At 44.5% G+C, this 19,651-nt stretch overlaps 1 protein-coding gene across 9 annotated transcripts in view; it reads left to right on the plus strand.

The window, feature by feature from the left end:
- Positions 1–19,651, plus strand: part of LOC137379388 (uncharacterized) — a 145,300-nt gene that overhangs the window by 100,323 nt on the left and 25,326 nt on the right. For all 9 annotated transcript variants that reach the window (XR_010976805.1, XR_010976803.1, XR_010976807.1 and 6 more), the window contains exons 11-13: positions 5,896–5,966; positions 7,500–7,610; positions 9,294–9,391. Coding sequence is in view for 4 of the 9 variants with exons in the window: in XM_068050135.1 (XP_067906236.1) it covers positions 5,896–5,966; positions 7,500–7,610; positions 9,294–9,391 (280 nt within the window). In the remaining 5 variants the exon portion in view is untranslated. The remainder of the gene's footprint in view (positions 1–5,895; positions 5,967–7,499; positions 7,611–9,293; positions 9,392–19,651) is intronic.

Below are 19,651 nucleotides of genomic sequence, written 5' to 3' on the forward strand. Positions count from 1 at the left end.
GCCTAAAAGCTTGGTCAAACAGGAGGGTCTTAAAGAGTAGAGAGGTATAAATGTTTAGAGTATTAGGGAGGGAATTTCAGAGCTTAGGGCTTAAGCAGCTGAAGAATGACCACCAATGGTGCAGCGATGAAATTTGGGAATGCACAGGAGGCCAGAATTGGAGGAGCACAGAGATCTCAGAGGATTGTAGAGCTGGAGGAGGTTACAGACATAGGAAAGGGTGAGGCCATGGAGGGATTTGAACACGAGGATGATAATTTTAAAATCGAGGTGTTGGTTAATTGGGAACCAATGTAGCCAGCGAGGACAGGAGAAATATATGAATGGGACTTGGCACAATTTGGGATACAGTCAGAGGAGAATCAGATCAGCTCAAGTTTACAGAGGGTGGAAGATGGGAAGTCAGCCAGGAGAGTGTTGGAATAGTGCAGTCTGGAGGTAACACAAGCTTGGTTTGGGATTTCAATCAGATAGCATTGAAAAGTTTCCAAAATAGCCAAAGTATTTTTCAACAAGCTGCTTTCTCTGAGGAACTGTATAGAATGGATGTCCATTGTGATGAGTGATTTGAATTGGAGGTACACTGGACACCAGTACCTTACAGAAGGTTCCCTGACACTCACTCAATCAGAGCAAAACATTTCCAGTTCCGGGATTGTACATGTGTATATATTTTTTAAAAAACACAGGCTTTGAAAGGTGCAATTGCAAATATTGGAATTGAGAGAACAGACACTTAAGCGTGTTCTACTGAACAAGCTATATAAAGTCAACCTCCTGTAAAGGTATGTTTGAAAATGTAAAACCTATAATTAGTAGATTTCATACCATCAGTGGCCCTAGAATACAAAGCTTATCTCAGTCAGTGTATGACTAGAACAAAGGGACAACATTGTAGGAATTCTAATGACATGAAAACTGATACAAGGAATTAATTTCAGGAAATTCTATGGAGGCAATTTTGGACAATGTGGCGGCGTTAATTGATGCAGTTTGTTTTGTGTTTTGCTTTGATAAAAAGATCCCTTTTTTAAAGAAAAGAAAATTCATAAACATCTGTGCAGCATAAAAGACACTCCTGGTTCTTTGAAGTTTCTTATTCCTGCCTGTAATGTTTTTTAAATGTGGTGCCAAATAAATTATACATCTGCTGTTAGTGGGTGAGAAACTGAATGGTCAGAATCATTCTTTGCTTAGATGTCAGCTGTGGCTCAGTGGGTCGTGCTCTCACCTGAGCCAGAAGGTTGTGGGTTAAAGACCCACTCAAAAGCTTTGAGCACAAAATCACGGCTGATGCTCTGAGCTGAATTTTGTGGCAGCAGGGAGCCTCCCGCCGGCGCCTGACCGATAAGGCAGGGAAACCCCCGGCTCGGCCATTTGGAGACCTCCGGCGCAATTGTACTGCGCCCAGGCAATTAACAGCCTGGCACTGGGAACCCTGTCCCTTTAAAGACAATCAGAGGGCCGGCAGTTCAGTAGTATCAGCACTGCTGCTGGGAGCAGGTACTGCAGAGACCTTGGGCCCAGGCCCAGCATTGGAGACCTGGACCTCAGGTAAGTGAGGTGGGGTCGCTGGGGACAGTCGGGCAGGCACTGGCGAGGGGTGGGGTGGGGGGAGAGTGGGCGTTGAGTACAGGGGGAGGAGGGTCCAGGGAGATGGGTTGATTGCTGGCGGGGGCCCTCCATGAGCAACATATTGCCCAATCAGGAGAGCTCAGCACCAAGGCAACAGTGGCGGGGGTGGGGGGCGGGTGAAGAGGCCCTTAGGTGGCTGTTAATAGGCCTCTTAGGGACCTCGTTTGATCTCTGGGCGAGAAAGTCATCTTCGACCTATACCCCCCCCCACCCCCCACCCCCCCGACGAAATTGCAATACAACGGGAGGCGACAGGCCCTCCAGCCCCGCCGCAATTCTCTGGAGCCCCCCACCTCCTAGCCCGTCTCCGGAGTGGGGGGTGGGGGGGGTCCATAAAATTCAGTCCTACCTGTGCGGTATTGAGGGAATGCTGCACTGGCAGAGGTGCCAACATTTGGATGCTGGTGTTAAATCCAGCTCTCACCGAGATGTATAAACTCTCACATCACTATTTTGAACAAGAGCAGGGGAGTTCCACCTGGTGTCTTGGCCAATATTTATCCCTCAACCAACTTCACGGGAAACAAATTGGTCCTTATCACATTGCTGTTTGTGCAATTTTGCTGTGTGTAACTTGACTGCTATGTTTCCAACAATACAAGTGACTACACTTCAAAAAATACTTTACAGCAGATGAAGACTGCCCTTTGTGTGAAAAAGTGCTTCCTGATTTCACTGCTAAATGGTTTGTCTCTAATTTGTTGATTATGCCCCTTTTTTCTTGATTCCTTCACCAGAGAAAATAGTTTCACTATCCTTTCAAATCCTTATAACATTTTAAACACCTTGATCAGATCAATCTTCCATACTCAAAGGAATATGAACATATGAATTAGGAGCAGGAGTAGGCCACTTGGTCCCTCAAACCTGCTCTGCCATTCAACAAGATCATGGCTGATCTGATTGTAACCTCAACTCCACATTTCCACCTACCCCCAATAATCTTTCACCCCCTCGCTTATCAAGAATCTATCTACCTCTGCCTTAAAAATATTCAAACACTCTGCTTCCACTGCCTTTTGAGGAAGAGAGGTCCAAAGACTCACGACCCTCAGAAAAAAATTCTCCTCATCTCTGTCTTAAATGTGTGACCCTTTATTTTTAAACAGTAGCCCCTAGTTCTAGATTCTCCCACAAGGGGAAACATCCTTTCCACATCCACCCTGTCAAGACCCCTCAGGATCTTATATGTTTCAATCAAGTTGCTTCTTACTCTCCTAAACTCCAGCGGATACATGCCTGGCCTGTGCAACCTTTCCTCATAAGACAACCCGCCCATTCCAGGTATTAGTCTAGTAAACCTTCCCTGAACTGCATCCAATGCATTTACATCCTTACTTAAATAAGGAGACCAGTACTGTACACAGTACTCCAGATGTGGTCTCACCAATGCCCTGTATGTCCTGAGGCATAACCTCCCTACTTTTGTATTCAATTCCCCTCACAATAAACAGCAACATTCTATTAACTTTCCTAATTACGTGCTGTATCTGCATACTAACCTTTTGTGATTCATGCACTAGGCCACCCAGATCCCTCTGCATCTTAGAGCTCTGCAATCTCTCACCATTTAGATAATATGCTTCTTTTTTAATTCTTCCTGCCAAAATGAACAATTTCACACCTTCCCACATTATACTCCAATACAAGCCAAGTTTACACAACCTGTCCTCATTAGTTAACCCTTTTTAGCCTCAGTGTCATTCTGGTGAACGCCTCCAAGGCCAGTATACCCTTCCTGAGGTACAGTGCGTAGAACTGAGTGCAGTTACTCCAGATGGGGTCTCATTAAGGCTCTATACAACTGAAGCATAACATCCTCCCCTTTGTATTCTAGACCCCTTGAGATCAACTCCTGACCCTTGTTTTTCTATGAAGCACAGTACACCCATTTCAAGACTCAAAATAGATTTCACAGAATCACAGAGTAGTATAGCATTCTGCCCATGGATTCTGAGCTGGGTTTTTAAGAATAGATCTTTCTGTTAGCTGAGATGTTTCTTAAGATGGTCCCTCCAACCCTGGCTACAGCAGATCAGAGTATATTATTGGATGAAGAGAGATGTTGATATTTTAAACCCTTCAGTGAAAGAGATTGGCTCTGTACATTTCAGGTTGCCACAAATGTACACGAAGTGGCCAGCTACTCATAGTATGTGTGTTGGTGCCTTGACCCTCAGGACTTTTTAAAAATGCAGTCTCAGGATGTGGCATCGCTGGCAAGGCCGGCATTTATTGCCCATGCCAAGTTGCCCTTCACAATATGGTGGTACAACTGAGAATCCTGCTAGGCCACGCCAGAGGGCAGCTAAGAGCTATCCTTGTTAGTGCGAGACTAGAGTCACATATCGGCCCAGACTGGGTATGGACGTTGGGTTTGCTGCTGAAAGGGACGTTAGAGAACCAGTTGGGTTTTTTTTCTAAATGACAATCTGACAGCTTCTTGGTCCTGCTATTGTAAACTGAATTCAAGTTCTCAGCTGCTGTGGTGGCATTTGAACTCACGTTCTCTGGATTGCTTGTCCAGTCACATAACTACTACACCTTTTAACTACTCGTAATATTTGTCATGAGGCCACGCCAAACAAAATTTAAGAGCGTTAGCTTGTCACAGTGCCGCAGCAATGAACCTCCCTTCATTTATCACCCCACTGCCTCTTTTGTCTGGTTAATTTCCCATTGGAATCACTCAGCATTCTAGCCAGCAGTTGACGAGCCCCTTCGCTTGTACAATTATTTTCACTGGGCTGGCTGCATCTGCAATAAATCCAGGAGGATTTGCAAACGAACACAGAAAGATAAAAAAGTAACCGAGTGAACTGATAAGGCTGCTGGTCCCTAGGAACAAAAAACAAAAGCTTCCTATTATGCGAAAGAAATGGAGTCAGTGACTCTCAATTGATTACAAACATTTTGATCGTCCTTTGCCAGCTGCCTCTGTAGCAGGAGCGGGGGCTGGTGTGAGCGATTGAATGGAAAGCAAATGGGTTAGCTTGAGGTCCAGCTTACAGGACACATGGGCTGTCGCACTGTTATAATGAAGGATGCATGGATCTTTTGCACACTGTGTGGTTTTTAATGGAGTATATTTCTTTTAAGGTGTAGCGTCCTTTTGGTTTCTTTGTGCCTGAGATACTGATTTAAAGAAAAGTAAATGTCTAACTTTAAAGTTTAAGGTGTTGATGACATCAAATCCCTTTTATAGAAGCAAGTTGGTGCATTAAGATAGATGACGCTATCAGGGAGCCAATCAAAATCGCAACCATGCTGCCTCCTCATTATGGCCTATAGGTTACCGTCGGTGATGTGGCAATACTATCTCACAGCACCACTCTTCACACAATCCGGGAGCTAATATCGGGACATTGTGCCTTTCCAACCCCTGACCTTGCATCGGTCCAATGGAAAACTTTATGTATGATAATGAGATTGGGAAGGATACTTGGGCATTACTTGACATCTGCAAAATGGGTGTCCAAAGGTAGTTGTTCTTAGAGCAGAGAAGGTCAAGGGGAAATTTGATAGACATGTTCGAAACCCCCATGAAGGGTTTTCATAGAGTAAATAAGGAGAAACTGTTTCCACTGAAAGAAATTTCAGTAACCAGAAGACACAGATTTAAGGTAATTGTCAAAGGAACCAGAGGGGAAGATGTAGAGAAATTCTTTTGACACAGTGAGTTGTTGTGATCTGGAATGCGCTGCCTGAAAGGGCAGTGGAAGCAGATTCAATAGTAACTTTCAAAAGGGAATTGAATAAATACTTGAAAAGTGGAATGAGCAGGAGAGAGTGGGACTAACTGGATCACTTTAATAACCAGCACATGCACAATGGGATGACTGGCCTCCTTCTATGCTGTGTTATTATATGATTCTATGATTGGGTGCTTCTTTGGGTGTATCATAAGCCCCTGTCACGTGAGCTGAACATAGATCATGGCAGCTGAGAGTGTAACAGGAGCAGCATTTACATCATAGCCTTCCACAGTACCCCATCCATCCTCTTCTCCACAAGCATCCTCTCCATGGAAGATCACACTGACAATGAAAGAATTATCATTCACCAACATGTAAACAATGTGCTGAGGACGAGTCTTACTAAGGCCATTCTCATTCTCTGTGAAGCAGCAGCTTTTGAAAAGGTCAACTATGTTTGAACGCTTTCTAAATGCTGAGTTATTTAAGCGTGGCGCGATTGATTTCAGAATAGATTGCAGTTTCCCCAGCTAATGACTTTTTTCTCTCTCCCTCTGCCTTTCAGTCAACTTTTTGGAGAAATACTGCATTTTTAATCGCGAGGAGCTGGCACTGTACAAAAAGAAGTTTGAAGAGGTAAATGTTCACTCATATATCAGTTTGCTCTCCTCCCACAACAACCGACAGATCAGTGTAACTAATATCCAGCAGGGTAATGGGGTCAACTCCCCCAAATTTCATACAGATCATATCTACAACAACATTTATATAACACATTCAATGGAGTAAAATGTCCCAAGGTGCTTCATAGGAGTTTTATCAAACAATATCTGACACCAAGCCAAATCAGGGGATATTAGAAAAGCTGACCAAAAGTTCAGTCAAAGTGATAGTTTTTATGGAGTGCATTAAAGGAGGAGATAGAGGGACAGAGAGGTTTAGGGAGGAAATTCCAGAGCTTGGGGTCCAGGCAGCTGAAGGTGTGGTGGAGCGATTAAAATCAGGGATGTTTAAAAGGCCAGAATTGGAGGCATGCAGCGATTTCAGAGGGTTGTGGGGCTGGAGGAGGCTACAGAGGTAGGGTGGGGCAAGACCATGGAGGGATTTGAAAGCAAGGATGAAAATTTTAAAATCAAGGGAGGCAATGTAGATCAGTGAGCATAGGGGCAATGGGTGAATGGGAGTTGGTATGAGATAGGAAACAGTGTGAGTTATGACTGTCAATAAAGGGCATCAGAGCACACTCATCAATCAAATGCTCCCAAGGAAGACTCACAATTGGTGGAATATGGCTCAGACAGACAGAGAGATAGAAATAGAGGAGAGAGAAAGGGACAGAAATGAAGAGGGAGAGAGAATAAGTGCTCTAACCTACAGTGCTATGGGCCAAGAGCTGGAAGGTGGGATTAAGCTGGATAGCTGGCACAGATATGTTGGGCCAAATGGCCTCCTTCTGTCCTGTAAGTTTTCTATGTTTCTATATTTTTTATCTTGTTAATAAGGCATAATTGAAGGAGAGATAGATAGAAAGATGGAGGAGAGTGATGGAAGCGAGAAAATAAGAGATAGACTGCCGGTAGTAAAGGAGGGATAAGGGAGTGATAAAGACTCAAGTGAAGGAGGAGAGAGTGAGACCGGGTGTGGGAGAGAGAGAGAGAGAGAGAAATAGACAGAAGTAAAAGGCAAATGGCAGACAGTAGTGAATGAGAGGAGAAACAGACTGGTGAAGGAGAGGAAAGATAGAAACAGACTGTAATGAAGGAGGGGACAGACAGACAGACAATGGTGAAGGAGAAGAGAGAGAGATGCAAATGAAGTGAGAAAAATAAAGGATGGAGGGAGAGACAGACAACTCAAGAAAAGAAGATATAGTCTGAAAAACACGGAGGAGCTAAAGGAAAGCTAGCTTAGTACGAGGGAGAGGAATAGAAGGATATTTTGATGGAGTGAGGTGAAGAGGAAGTGGAAGGAAGCTCGTGTGGAGCATTAACGGCGACATGAACCAATTGGGCTGAATGGCCTGTTTCTGTGTAGTCGAGTTGATGTAATTCTATGTAATTAATTGTAGCACTTCCCTTGTGCTTTGTGCAGACGGGTCTGGCCTATTCCCTTTATGCCTGGTTAAGACTCCTCACTGACTCTCTTTGTCCTTTCTCAATTGCCTTATAGGTGGATAATGATAATGACGGCTACTTGTCTTGTGTCGAGGTTGTAATGGCACTGAAAGAAATGGTTCCGTTGGGGGCACTCACCGACTCTGAAGAAATTTATATCTACAGGGTAATTGTATTAACACAGCTGCTGAGAGGCTTTTACTTTCTGTAATTGCACACTCCTTCAGGAGCTGCGCTAACCCCAGACTGCCTTACTGTTTCCTCCTATTCTTGATGTAGAATTGCACCTTTTAAGGCCCTACTTGTCACTGGACCACATTAGTGAAGGATTTCCCTTTGTGTTGTTCCAGCTAGTCGGTAGGTATTGTGGGTCGCCATGTCAACCTAGGTTTAAGGAGGCTTGTTAAATTCATTTATAAACAGGGACACCTAGACTGGAGTGTGATTCACAATTTAATATTGTAACAAAATCTGCACTTTTCTGCTAATCATATATGTGAAAGTCTTAACTAGATATGTCACTACATATCTTTGGGCTGGAACTTTTGCACAATTCTTCAGATATAGCAAGGTGAAACGTCTGATTGATGAAATTCATGTATGGTTATTTAAAAAAAAGAAAAAATCACATTTATATAGCGCCTTTTATGAAGTCAGGTGTCCCACAGCACTTTACAGCCAATGAAGTTCTTTTGAAGTATAGTTACTGTTGTAATGTAGGAAACATGGCAACCAATTTGCACATAACAAGCTCCCAGAAGCAGCAATGTGATAACGACCAGCTAGTCAGTATTAGTGATGTTGGTTCAGGGATAAATATTGGCCAGGAGACAGGGGAGAACTCCATGCATTTCTTTGCATAGTGGCCCGGGATCTTTACCTCCACCTGAGAATGCAGGCGAGACCTTGTTTAACATCTCATCCAAAAGATGAGTTTGACAACTCCCTCTCTACCAGCACTGTGGCTGTACTGACACCACATGGACTGCAGTGGTTCAAGAAGGCAGTTCAGCACCACCTTCTCAAGGGCAACTAGGGATGGGCAATAAATGCTGGCCTAGCCAGCGACGGCCAACTCCCAAGATTGAATTTAAAAAAAACTTTCTGCAATTCCAGGGTTTATATCACAGTATTTGTGGCTGGAACTTTATTGGCAAGAGTGAAGTCCTGCCATCAGGGTGAAATGTGTGACCTGAGTCCGTATTGGTGGGCAGCAGAACCTTGATGGTTATTTTACCGATGGCCAATTAAGAGGCTGCTGCCAGGACTGTGGTCCAATTAAGGACAGCGACTGCCTCACCGAGCTGCCAGTCCAATCAACGCAGCCAATGGAGGTGACCACTGCCGAGGCTGCAGAGAGGAGGAGGGAGCGCCTCAGCAATTGGAGGGGTAACCCTTCCAGAGGCAACATTAGGGCGGCAGGGGCGGCCATTGCCGCTGGTGGGCCCCTTTGGAGGCCATGGAGCGGTCAGAAAGGAAGGCCCACCTGGGAAGCCTCTGGGAGGCTGCCTCGATGTACCTGGTGGTCTCCCCTCACAGCGGGGCCCTCCCGATGCCAGTGAAATGCCGGCGATGGCGTAAAATGGTTGTTAATAGGTCAGCTAATTGGATTAATTGATCGCCTGCCTACAGTCGGCAGCTGGCTGTGCCACTGAGGCTCCTGCTCTGGGAGTACCTCATGCTGGTGGAAAGGCGCAGGCCACCAGTTTACGAGCCCTCCTCTCTCTCAGCCTGTCTTCAGAGGGCTGGTAAAATCCAGGCCTGTGTCGTGCCTTTGCTGAGTGGGGCTGTGTTTTTAAGCTGGTTCTCCCTAAATGTGCCTTTTTCAATTGTCACGTTGTTCTTTCAGGTACTGGAGAGCCTGGATTACCATGTCATTGATGGCTTGACAGATTTTCGGCTATTTGCGGTGATGGCTAGCCTGGCACAGAAAATCATGGCACTGGAGTAAGTTGGTAGTTGGGAATGTTCAGCACTTATGACTTTTAATTTATTGATGACAGCATAACACAGAGGACCTAAATTTGCTGACAATACAAAACTAGGAATGTAAGCTGTGGGGAAGACAGAGAGAGGCTGCAAAAAGATATAGACAAGTTAAGTGAGTGGGCAACAAGATGGCAGATGGAGTATAACGTGGGGAAGTGTGAGGTTATTCACTTTGGTCATAAGAATAGAAAAGCAGAATATTTTTTGGATGGTGTGAAACTTGTAAATGTTGATGTTCAGAGACACTTGGATGTACTCATGCAAGGAATACAAAGTTAGTATGCAGGTACAGTAAGCAACTAGGAAGGCAAATGGCATGTTGGTCTTTATTGCAAGGGGATTGGAGTACAGGAATAAGGAAGTCTTGCTGCAATTGTAGAGGGCTTTGGTGAGACCACATCTGGAGTATTGTGTGCAGTTTTAGTCTCCATATTTAAGGAAGTATATACTTGCATTGGAGGAAGTAAAGTGAAGGTTCACTAGATTGGTCCCTGGGATGAGAGAGTTGTCCTATGATGAGTAAATTGCAGCTATACTATCTGGAGTTTAGAAAAATAAGAGGCGATCTCATTGAAACATACAAGATTCTGAAGGGGCATGATAGGGTAGACACTGAGAGATTGTTTCCGTTGGTCAAGGAATCTAAAATACGGGGACACAGTCTCAAGATAAGGGGCCAATCATTTAGGACTGAGATGAGGAGAAATTACTTCATTCAAAGGGTTTTTAATCTTTGGAATTCTCTGTCCCAGAGGGTTGTGGAAGCTCCATTGTTGAATACATTTAAGGCTGGAAAAGTTAGACTTTTGGTCTCGTAGGGAATTAAAGGATATGGGGAGCAAATAGGAAAGTGGAATTGAAGCCCAAGATCATCCATGATCTATTTGAATAGTTGAGCAGGCTTGATGGGCTGAATGGTCTACTCCCACTCCTATTTGTTGTGTTCTTGTGTGACCAGCCACATAAATGCTGTGGCTACAAGAGCAGGTCAGAGGCTGGGAATGCTCTGACTCCCCAAATGTCCACCATCTACAAGGCACAAGTCAGGAGTGTGATGGAATACTCTCCACTTGCCTGGATGGGTGCAGCTCCAACAACACTCAGGAAGTCCCATTTTTTCAAGCTTTTCTTTATAAGTCGAACCACTCCTTGCTGATCGAATGAGATGACTGCAAAGGTTGGTTATGGTAGATTACCATTTAGACTGTAACTACACGGTTAAACAGCAGAAGTTCAGCTTTTAATTAGTGGGGATAAATCAGAATTGGTCACATGGCAAATCATCTGATAATAATGCATATAGGATACTGGGCTTTATAAATAGAGGCATTGAATACAAAAGCAAGGAAGTTATGGTGAACCTTTATAAAACACTGGTTCAGCCTCAACTGAAGTATTGTGTCCAATTCTGGGCACCATACTTCAGGAAGGATGTGAAGGCATTAGAGAGGGTGCAGAAAAGATTTACAAGAATATTTCCAGGGATGAGGGACTTCAGTTATGTGATCAGATTGGAGAAGCTGAGGCTGTTCTCCTTAAAGAAAAGATTAAGAGGAGATTTGATAGAGGTGTTCAAAACCCTGAGGAGTCTAACCAGAATTGATAGAGAGAAACTGTTCCCTTTGGCGGAAGGGTCGAGAACCAGAGAACACAACTTAAGGTGATTGGCAAAAGAATCAAAGGCAACATGAGGAAAAACTATTTTACGCAGCGAGTGGTTTAGGATCTGGAATACACTGCCTGAGAGTGCGGTGAAGGTAGGTTCAATCAGGGCTTTCAAAAGGGAATTGGTTAAGCACCTAAAGAGAAAACATTTGTAGGGCTACAGGGGAGTGGGACAAGCTGCGTTGCTCTTTCAGAGAGCTGGGACGGACACGATGGGCTGAATGGCCTCCTTCTGTGCTGTAATCATTCTATGATTCTATATAATTTTGGCAAATACATTTCACTGCTCACTGAGGATAATCAGATGGATTTGACCAATTACAGGTGCCAGTACATGGCCTTGTGAGCTGGGAGCACATGTCAGGAATTTGACCTTCCCACCAGGATTCCCAATTGAGGTGATATTCCACTCCTGCCCTGGCAGTTTGGAGCCTCTCCCAGGAGCCTCCGCCTGTCGGGAATGTGTGTTGGTTCCACTTCTGATTTCCCTTCACTTGGAATTAACGAGTATCAGTCTGTGATTGGCTGATATGTGGGGCCGCCAGGTGAGAACCTGGAACAACAGAGCCAATGTGGAAAATCCATCCCACTTGTGCTCTCAGCACACCTTGGTCCCCGGTGAGGGCGCCAATTTGTAAAATCTATGCTAATATTCTTGGTTTGTTGCTGGTGTTTTTAAAACAGTTCGAGGGAATTCAGAAAATCTATTATTGGTTCACATAAGACAGTTAATCTTAAAATTTACTACACAACTTGCAAATAACCAGCAGACCAGATCTGATCACATTACTACAACATCCTCATGAGGGCTGTTTAAGTGACTGCGTCAATCCATATTTTCAGTAAAGTAGTTTAACACTTTTGTTTAACCTAGACTCTTGCCTCTGAGTTGGAAACATCTGGCCTCAAGCCTTGCTCCAAAGATTTAAACACAAAAATCTAGGCCGACTCTCCCAGTGCTCGTACCAAAAAAGGTGCCATCTTTCAGATGAAATGTTAAAACCAAGGCCCTCTCTTTCCCCTTGAGTGGATGTTAAGGATTCCATGTTATTATTTTGAAGAACAAGGGAGTTCTCCCCCTTGTCTCTCAACCAGATTTGTTAAAACAGATTATCTGGTCATTATCACATTGCTGTTTGTGGGATCATGCTGTGCATAAATTGGCTGCCACGTTTCCTATATTACAACAGTGACTACACTCCAAAAGGATGTAAAGTGCTTTGGGCGTCCCAAGGTCATGCAAGGTGCTATAGAAATGCAAGTCTTTCTTCTTCTTTGGGAAAAGTAGCAGAAGTGAGACATTAATTTTTCAAGACCCTTGGTGCAAGCTGGGAGATTGCATGCTCTCAGCTGCCTTTTGCCATCTGATGGACACAAAATCATGAATTGGAATCACACATCTTCTGCTATTAGTTCCCACTGTGCATGATGAGTACCACTGCGAAATGGTAACACCAAATCACTGATGGTATTCTCTAGCCCATTATGAGGAGACAGTTGGGTAGATCTGGTTTTACCCGTGATGACCTGTGAAATACTGCAGGGCTGAAGAATGAATGTAAGAGCATCAGATTACCCTAATCAGTTATTCGAACAACTTCCAAAGCTTGGTCACAAGAAAGAAGGTGGCCCCAATAGGTGGTTGGGATTTTATAACCACAATAATTGTTTTACATTCCCTCTATTATAACATGCTGTATGTGTGCTGCTCAGGAAAATGCAACACTGACAGATCAATTTGACACCACTTTACATCCAGACATTTGTTTCACAACAATCATTGCCACAATTTCATTCTTTTTTGTGCCAACATAAATCTTGCCATATTCCTCCACTTCACCCACATCTCCCCGCCCTCCCCACACCGACCCCTTCCTGAAATGGTTAATTTTCCCAGCTAGGGCTACCACATCAGGCACTATTGAGCCTTGCTGTCCTCTGTTAAAGCTGCACACTACTCCAGGATCGTCCTGGAATGCAAGGATCACCCTGGCTTCTTTTCTCTATCACCAACCATTTTCCCAATTCTGGTCTCTTGTCTGTTTCCCACTTTCTTCAATTCACCATTGCTGGACGTGCCTTCAGCTGCCCAGGCCCGAAACTCAGGAATTCTCTCTCTAAACCTCTCTCTCCTCTTTAAGACCCTTCTTAAAACCTACCTCTTTGACCAAGCTTTTGGTCACCTGTTCTAATATCTCCTTATATAGCTTGGTGTCATAGAGAGATACAGCACTGAAACAGGCCCTTCGGCCCACTGAGTCTGTGCCAACCATCAACCACCCATTTATACTAATCCTACATTAATCCCATATTTCCTACCACATCCCCACCTTCCCTCAATTCTCCTACCACCTCCTACCACCTACCTCCACTAGGGGCAATTTACTTATCAACCTACAAGTCCTTGGCTGTGGGAGGAAACTGGAGCACCTGGCGGAAACCCACACAGTCACAGGGACAGGGAGAACTTGCAAAGTCTGCACAGGCAGTACCCAGAACTGAACTCGGGTCGCTGGAGCTGTGAGGCTGCAGTGCTAACTGCTGCACCACTGTGCCGCCCCAATTGTTGTTTGATAACGCTCCTCTGTCGCACCTTGGGACATTTTACTATGTTGAAGGTGCTATATAAATGCAAGTTGTTGGTGATAACTAGGCCAGAACTCAAATGTCCCTCTCAAGTTTTCCAAAATAAGGCACATGGATCATTTCAGACTCTTGAGGCTTTGAATCATTGTTTGCTCTCTCTGCTGTGCTCTATCAGTTTAGAGTGAAGACAAGGGATTGCAATGAGGAGGGCTGTTGTTGTGGAGCGTGCATCTAATGGTAACCTAGGATACCAAACAAAGTAGCACTCAAAGAAACATCTTAGTGTGGGTGGAATTGGCATTGTCAGTAAAAGGATTGCTCATGTGCAGCTCCCTCTGCCCTGCTGCCACTAGAATGCCACTCTATGTGGATGTGCCATGTGAATTCACTGCACTGCTCTGCTGTACTTTGATTAATAAAACTGCGGTGCACATTTCTATTGTATTCCCACTAAACTACTGACCACCCAAGACAAAAGCAAAATACTGCAAATGCTGGAAATCTGAAACAAAAACAGAAAGTGCTGGAAACACTCAGCAGGTCAGGCAGCATCCGTGGAGAGAGAAACAGGGTTAATGTTTCAGGTCTGTGGCCTTTCATCAGAACTGGGAAAAGTTAGAGACATAATAGGTTTTTAAACTAGTGAAGTGGGGGAGGGTGGGAAAGATAAGAAAAGGGAAGGTCTGAAATAGGGTGAGAGGTAGGAGAGATTAAATGACAAATGGGTTGATGGTGCAAGGCCAAAGGGGGTGGTAATGGGACAAGAAAAGAAACAAAAAGATGTGTCTAGAAGAGGTGTGAATGGCAGAATGATGAACAGCTACTGTCTGAAAACAAAAAAGAGAAAAACAAGAGAGTAAAGACAAAACCAGCCATGAAAAAGAAAACAAAATGGGGGCAGAGGTTGTGGTCTGAAGTAGTTGAACTCCAAGTTGAATCCGGAAAGCTATAAAGTGCATAATTGAAAACCAACTTACCTTCCTGGCTCCCATTGTTAACGGCTCTCTCTCCTTAGGTTCTTTTTTTTTAATTTTAGTGATACAGTACTGAAACAGGCCCTTCGGCCCACCGAGTCTGTGCCGACCGTCAACCACCCATTTTATACTAATCCTACACTAATTCCACATTACTACCACATCCCCACCTGTCTCTACATTTCCCTACCACCTACCTATACTAGGGGCAATTTTTATAATGGCCAATTAACCTATCAACCAGCAAGTCTTTGGCATGTGGGAGGAAACCGGAGCACCCGGAGGAAACCCACGCAGACACAGGGAGAACTTGCAAACTCCACACAGGCAGTCCCCAGAATTGAACCCGGGTCGCTGGAGCTGTGAGGCTGCGGTGCTAACCACTGCCTCTTTCCTTCAAACCTGTCGTCATCACTCCTCTCCTCGAAACACCGAGCCTTGACCCACCATCCTTGCAAACTACCTCATCTCCAACCTCCCTTTCTTCTCCCAAAGTCCTTGAACGTGTTGTTGCCCCCAAATTTGAGCCCATCTTTCTCAGAACTCCATGTTTGAATCCCTCCCATTAGGTTTCCACCCCTGCCACAGTACCAAAACAGCTCTTCCCAAAGCCACAAATAACATCCCATCTGACTGTTATAAAGGTGTCCTATCATTCTTCATCCTTTTAGACCTGTCTGCAGCCGTTGACACAATTGATGACACTATCCTCCTCTAATACCTCTCCACCATCATTCAGCTGGGTGGGACTGTAATTGCCTGGCTCCATTCTTATCTATCATAGAGTCATTGAGAGATACAGCACTGAAACAGGCCCTTCGGCCCACCGAGTCTGTGCTGACCAACAACCACCCATTTATACTAACCCTACATTTATCCCATATTCCCACCATTCTCCTACCAACACTAGGGGCAATTTACAATGGCCAATTTACCTATCAACCTGCAAGTCGTTGGCTGTGAGAGGAAACTGGAGCACCCGGCGAAAACCCACGCGGTCACAGGGAGTACTTGCAAAGTCCACACAGGCAGTACCCAGAAGCGAACCCAGGTTGCTGGAGCTGTGAGGCTACGGTGCTAACCACTGCATCACTGTGCCACTCTAATCATAGCCAGAGAATCATCATCAATGGCTTCTCTTCCCACTCACGCACCATTATCTCTGGCATCCCCCAAGGATCTATCCTTGGCCTCCTCCTATTTCTCATCCACATGCTACCCCTTAGGGACATCTTCCGAAAACACATCCGTTTCCACATGTGCACTGACGACACACAACTCTACCTCATCACCACCTCTCTCAACCTCTCCACTGTCTCTAAATTGTCAGACTGCTTATCCAACATCCAGTACCGGGTGAACAGAAATTTCCTCCAATTAAATATGGGGAAGACTGAAGTCATTGTATTCGGTCCCTGCCACAAACTCTGCTCCCTTACCACCGACTCCATCCCTCTGCCAACTGTCTGAGGCTGAACTAAATTATTCGCAACCTCAGGATCATATTTGCCTCCAAGGTGAGCTTTCAACCACATTTCCAACCCATCACTAAGACCACCTATTTCTATCTCTGTAACATCTCTTGATTCTACCCGTGCCTCAGCACTTCTACTGCTGAAACCGTCATCCATACCTTTGTTACCTCTAGACTTGACTATTCCAATACACTCCTGAAGGCCCCCCCCCCCCCCCCACATTTTACCCTTTGTAAGCTTGAGCTCATCCAAAACTCTGCTGCCTGCGTCCTAACTCACACCAAGTCCTGTTCACCTATCACCCCTGTGCTTGCTGACCCACATTGGCTTCTGGTTAAGCAATGCCTCGATATAAAATTCTCATCCTTGTTTTCAAATCCCTCCATGACCCTCCATATCTCTGTAATCCCCTCTAGCCCTACAACTCTCCAAGATATCTGCACTCCTCCATTTCTGATCTCTTGAGCATCCCCGATTTTAATTGTTCTCGGTGTAAATGTCTTCAGCCGCCAAACCTCTGACCTCTGGAATTCCCTCCCTAAACCTCTCCACCTCTCTACCTCACTTTCCTCCTTTTAAGACACTGGTTAAAACCTACCTCTTTGACCAAGATTTTGGTCATCTGCTCTAAAATCTCCCTATGTGGCTCAGTGTTATATTTTGTTTTATAATGCCTCCGTAAAGCACCTTCAGACGTTTTATTTCATTAAACGCACTATATAAATATAAGTTGCTGTTGTTTATACTTCCATTAAAAATAATTTATTGCAAGTCATTACACATTTTAAAAAAATCTTTGTTTTAGATCAAGATGTTTTGTTTTCCTTTTTTGATTTTCCATAGAGCAAGAATAATCTTTCATCGAATCAAACAGCCTAGGCTGCCATTCGGTCCAGCGTGCCTGTGCCAGCTCTTTGAAAGAACTGTCCAATTTAATCCCACTCCCCAGTCTTTTCCCCACAATCCGAACAAATTTTTCCCCTTCAAGTACATTTCCTTTTGAAAGTCCATATGGAACATGTGATTCCACCACCCTTTAAGAGAGTGCATTCCAGAACTCTGCAAATCTTTGTATGAAATTTTTAAATTTATTTTAGAGATACAGCACTGAAACAGGCCCTTCGGCCCACCGAGTCTGAGCCGACCAACAACCACCCATTTTATACTAACCCTACATTAATCCCATATTCCCTACCACTTACCTACACTAGGGGCAATTTTCAATAGCCAATTTACCTATCAACCAGCAAGTCTTTGGCTGTGGGAGGAAACTGGAGCACCCGCCGAAAACCCACGCGGTCACAGGGAGAACTTGCAAACTCCACACAGGCAGTACCCAGAATTGAATTCAGGCCGCTGGAGCTGTGAGGCTGCGGTGCTAACCACTGCGCCACTGTGCCGCCCATTCTTCTCTCGCTCTTTTGGCAATTATTTTAAATCTATGACCTCATGTTACTGACCCACTTGGCAGAGGAAACAGTTTTGCTCTCTGAAAACCCCGCTTCATTTTAAATGCTTCTATTAGGTTTCTCCTGAACCTTTTCTGCTCTATGGACAACAATCCCAGCTTCTCCAATCTCTCCATGTAACTGAACTCCCTCATTCCTGGCATCATCCTGGTAACCTTCTGCATCCTCTCCAAGGCCTTCATCCTTCCTAAAGTTGGACACAATACTCCAGCTGAGGCCGAACCAGTGATTTGTAAAGGTTTAGTATGACTTCCTTGTTTTTGTATTCAATGCCTCTATTTACAAAGCTTAAGATATCTGCGCTCCTCCAATTCTGACCTCTTGTAGATCCCCGATTTTAATTGCTCCACCAATGGGGGCTGTGCTTTCAACTGCCTGGGCCCTAAACGTCTCTGCCTCTCCACCCAGCTCTCCTTCTTTAAGATGCTCCTTAAAACCTACCTCTTTGACCAAGCTTTTGGTCACCTGTCTTAATATCTCTTTATCTGGCTCAATGTCAATTTTTGTCGGATTTCGCTCCTGTGAAGTGCCTTGGGGGGGAATTCACTATGTTAAAGGTGCTATATAAATGTAGGTTGTTGTTTTACTCAGTGTCATTTATGTTATCTGATGGCCAATACTAAAAGCAGATGAAAATAACTGCACTCATCTGTGCTGATTTGCCACAGCCCGTATGAAGTTCTCGTGCTGGGACTATGGTCATTGTTTGCAGAGTGTAATTCATTGCCCCTTTGCGGGATCATTACTTTTCCTGTCAACACTGCTTTCTGTCAGTGTTGCTTCCTAAGGGCTGTTTCACCAATGAGGAGACAGCGGCCATTCAAACACGAGCTTGGAGTCTTTTACCTCCCCTGTTTAATAATCAGTTTGGGAGCTCATTAGTGCACAGGCAGTGCAGGACTAAGCGCTGTCATACTGCACATAGTAAGGAACAGCATGGTAAAACAGAATCGCTTTTTGTTTCTGTTTAATTATGGTGAAACCTTTTCATTGTCAAGCAGCGGGCGAGGATGGAGTCTGCCACTGTAGCAGACAGTTTTATTCATTACTCTTCCGAGATCAGACTCTGTCCTCTTTATTGTTTGAACCCCACCCCACTCCCCAATGCATGTAAGCAATCACAATGCCATCAGATCTGCTCACCATCACGTCATAAATACTACACAAAAGTTAACCGCCTCACTTAAAGAATGACATTGCGTTGCTGAACTCTGTCTCGTTCCTGAGGTGCCGACACCCAGGTTTAAGTTCAAATTTAAGTGGTCAGAAAACAGCTTCAAATTGGGAATTCCCATCCTGTTAGTCTGTTCAAAAAAAGCCGTTAGAGGTCACAGCTGAACGGCACTCCCTTAAACGACGGCCGGCCTGTGCTGTATTTCTGGACCTCATTGGCAACATCGACATTTATTGTTCATCCCTTGTTGCCCGAGTTTGATGCAATTGAGTGGCCACTGCAGAGGCCAGTTAAGAATCTGCCACATTGGTCTGGGACTGGAGTCACGTATAGGCCCAGATGGGGTAAGGAGAGCAGGTTTACTTCCCTAAAGGGACATTAATGAACCAGTTGAGGTTTTTATGTCAATCTGACAGCTTCATGGCCACTTTCACTGATCTCAGCTTTTTATTTCCAGGTTTTTAAAAACTGAATTCAAATTATTGAATTTGAACTCCCACTCACTGGATTACTAGTCCAGTAACGGAACAACTACATTGCTATAGCCTGAATTTTTACAGTAGCTTTCCCAGTTATTATTTCCTAACACTAGCTGCAGTTTATTAAGTTTAATCTCACAATTCACTAAGTTTTGAGCCCATGACTGCCAGGTTATTAATCTAGTACAATAACCCCTACATCACTATGTCAGCTGTAGCTCAATGCCTAGCATTCTCATCTTTGAGCCAGAAAGTTTGGGTCACTCCAGAGACTTGAGTACACAATCTAGGCAGACACTGTCATACAATACTGAGACAGCACTGCACTGTCAGATGTGGCACCTTTTGAATGAGCCATCAAATCGAAACACTGTCTGCCTTCACATGTGGGCATTA

The sequence above is a fragment of the Heterodontus francisci genome, chromosome 18 (assembly GCF_036365525.1).
Source record: "Heterodontus francisci isolate sHetFra1 chromosome 18, sHetFra1.hap1, whole genome shotgun sequence".
Taxonomy (NCBI): domain Eukaryota; kingdom Metazoa; phylum Chordata; class Chondrichthyes; order Heterodontiformes; family Heterodontidae; genus Heterodontus; species Heterodontus francisci.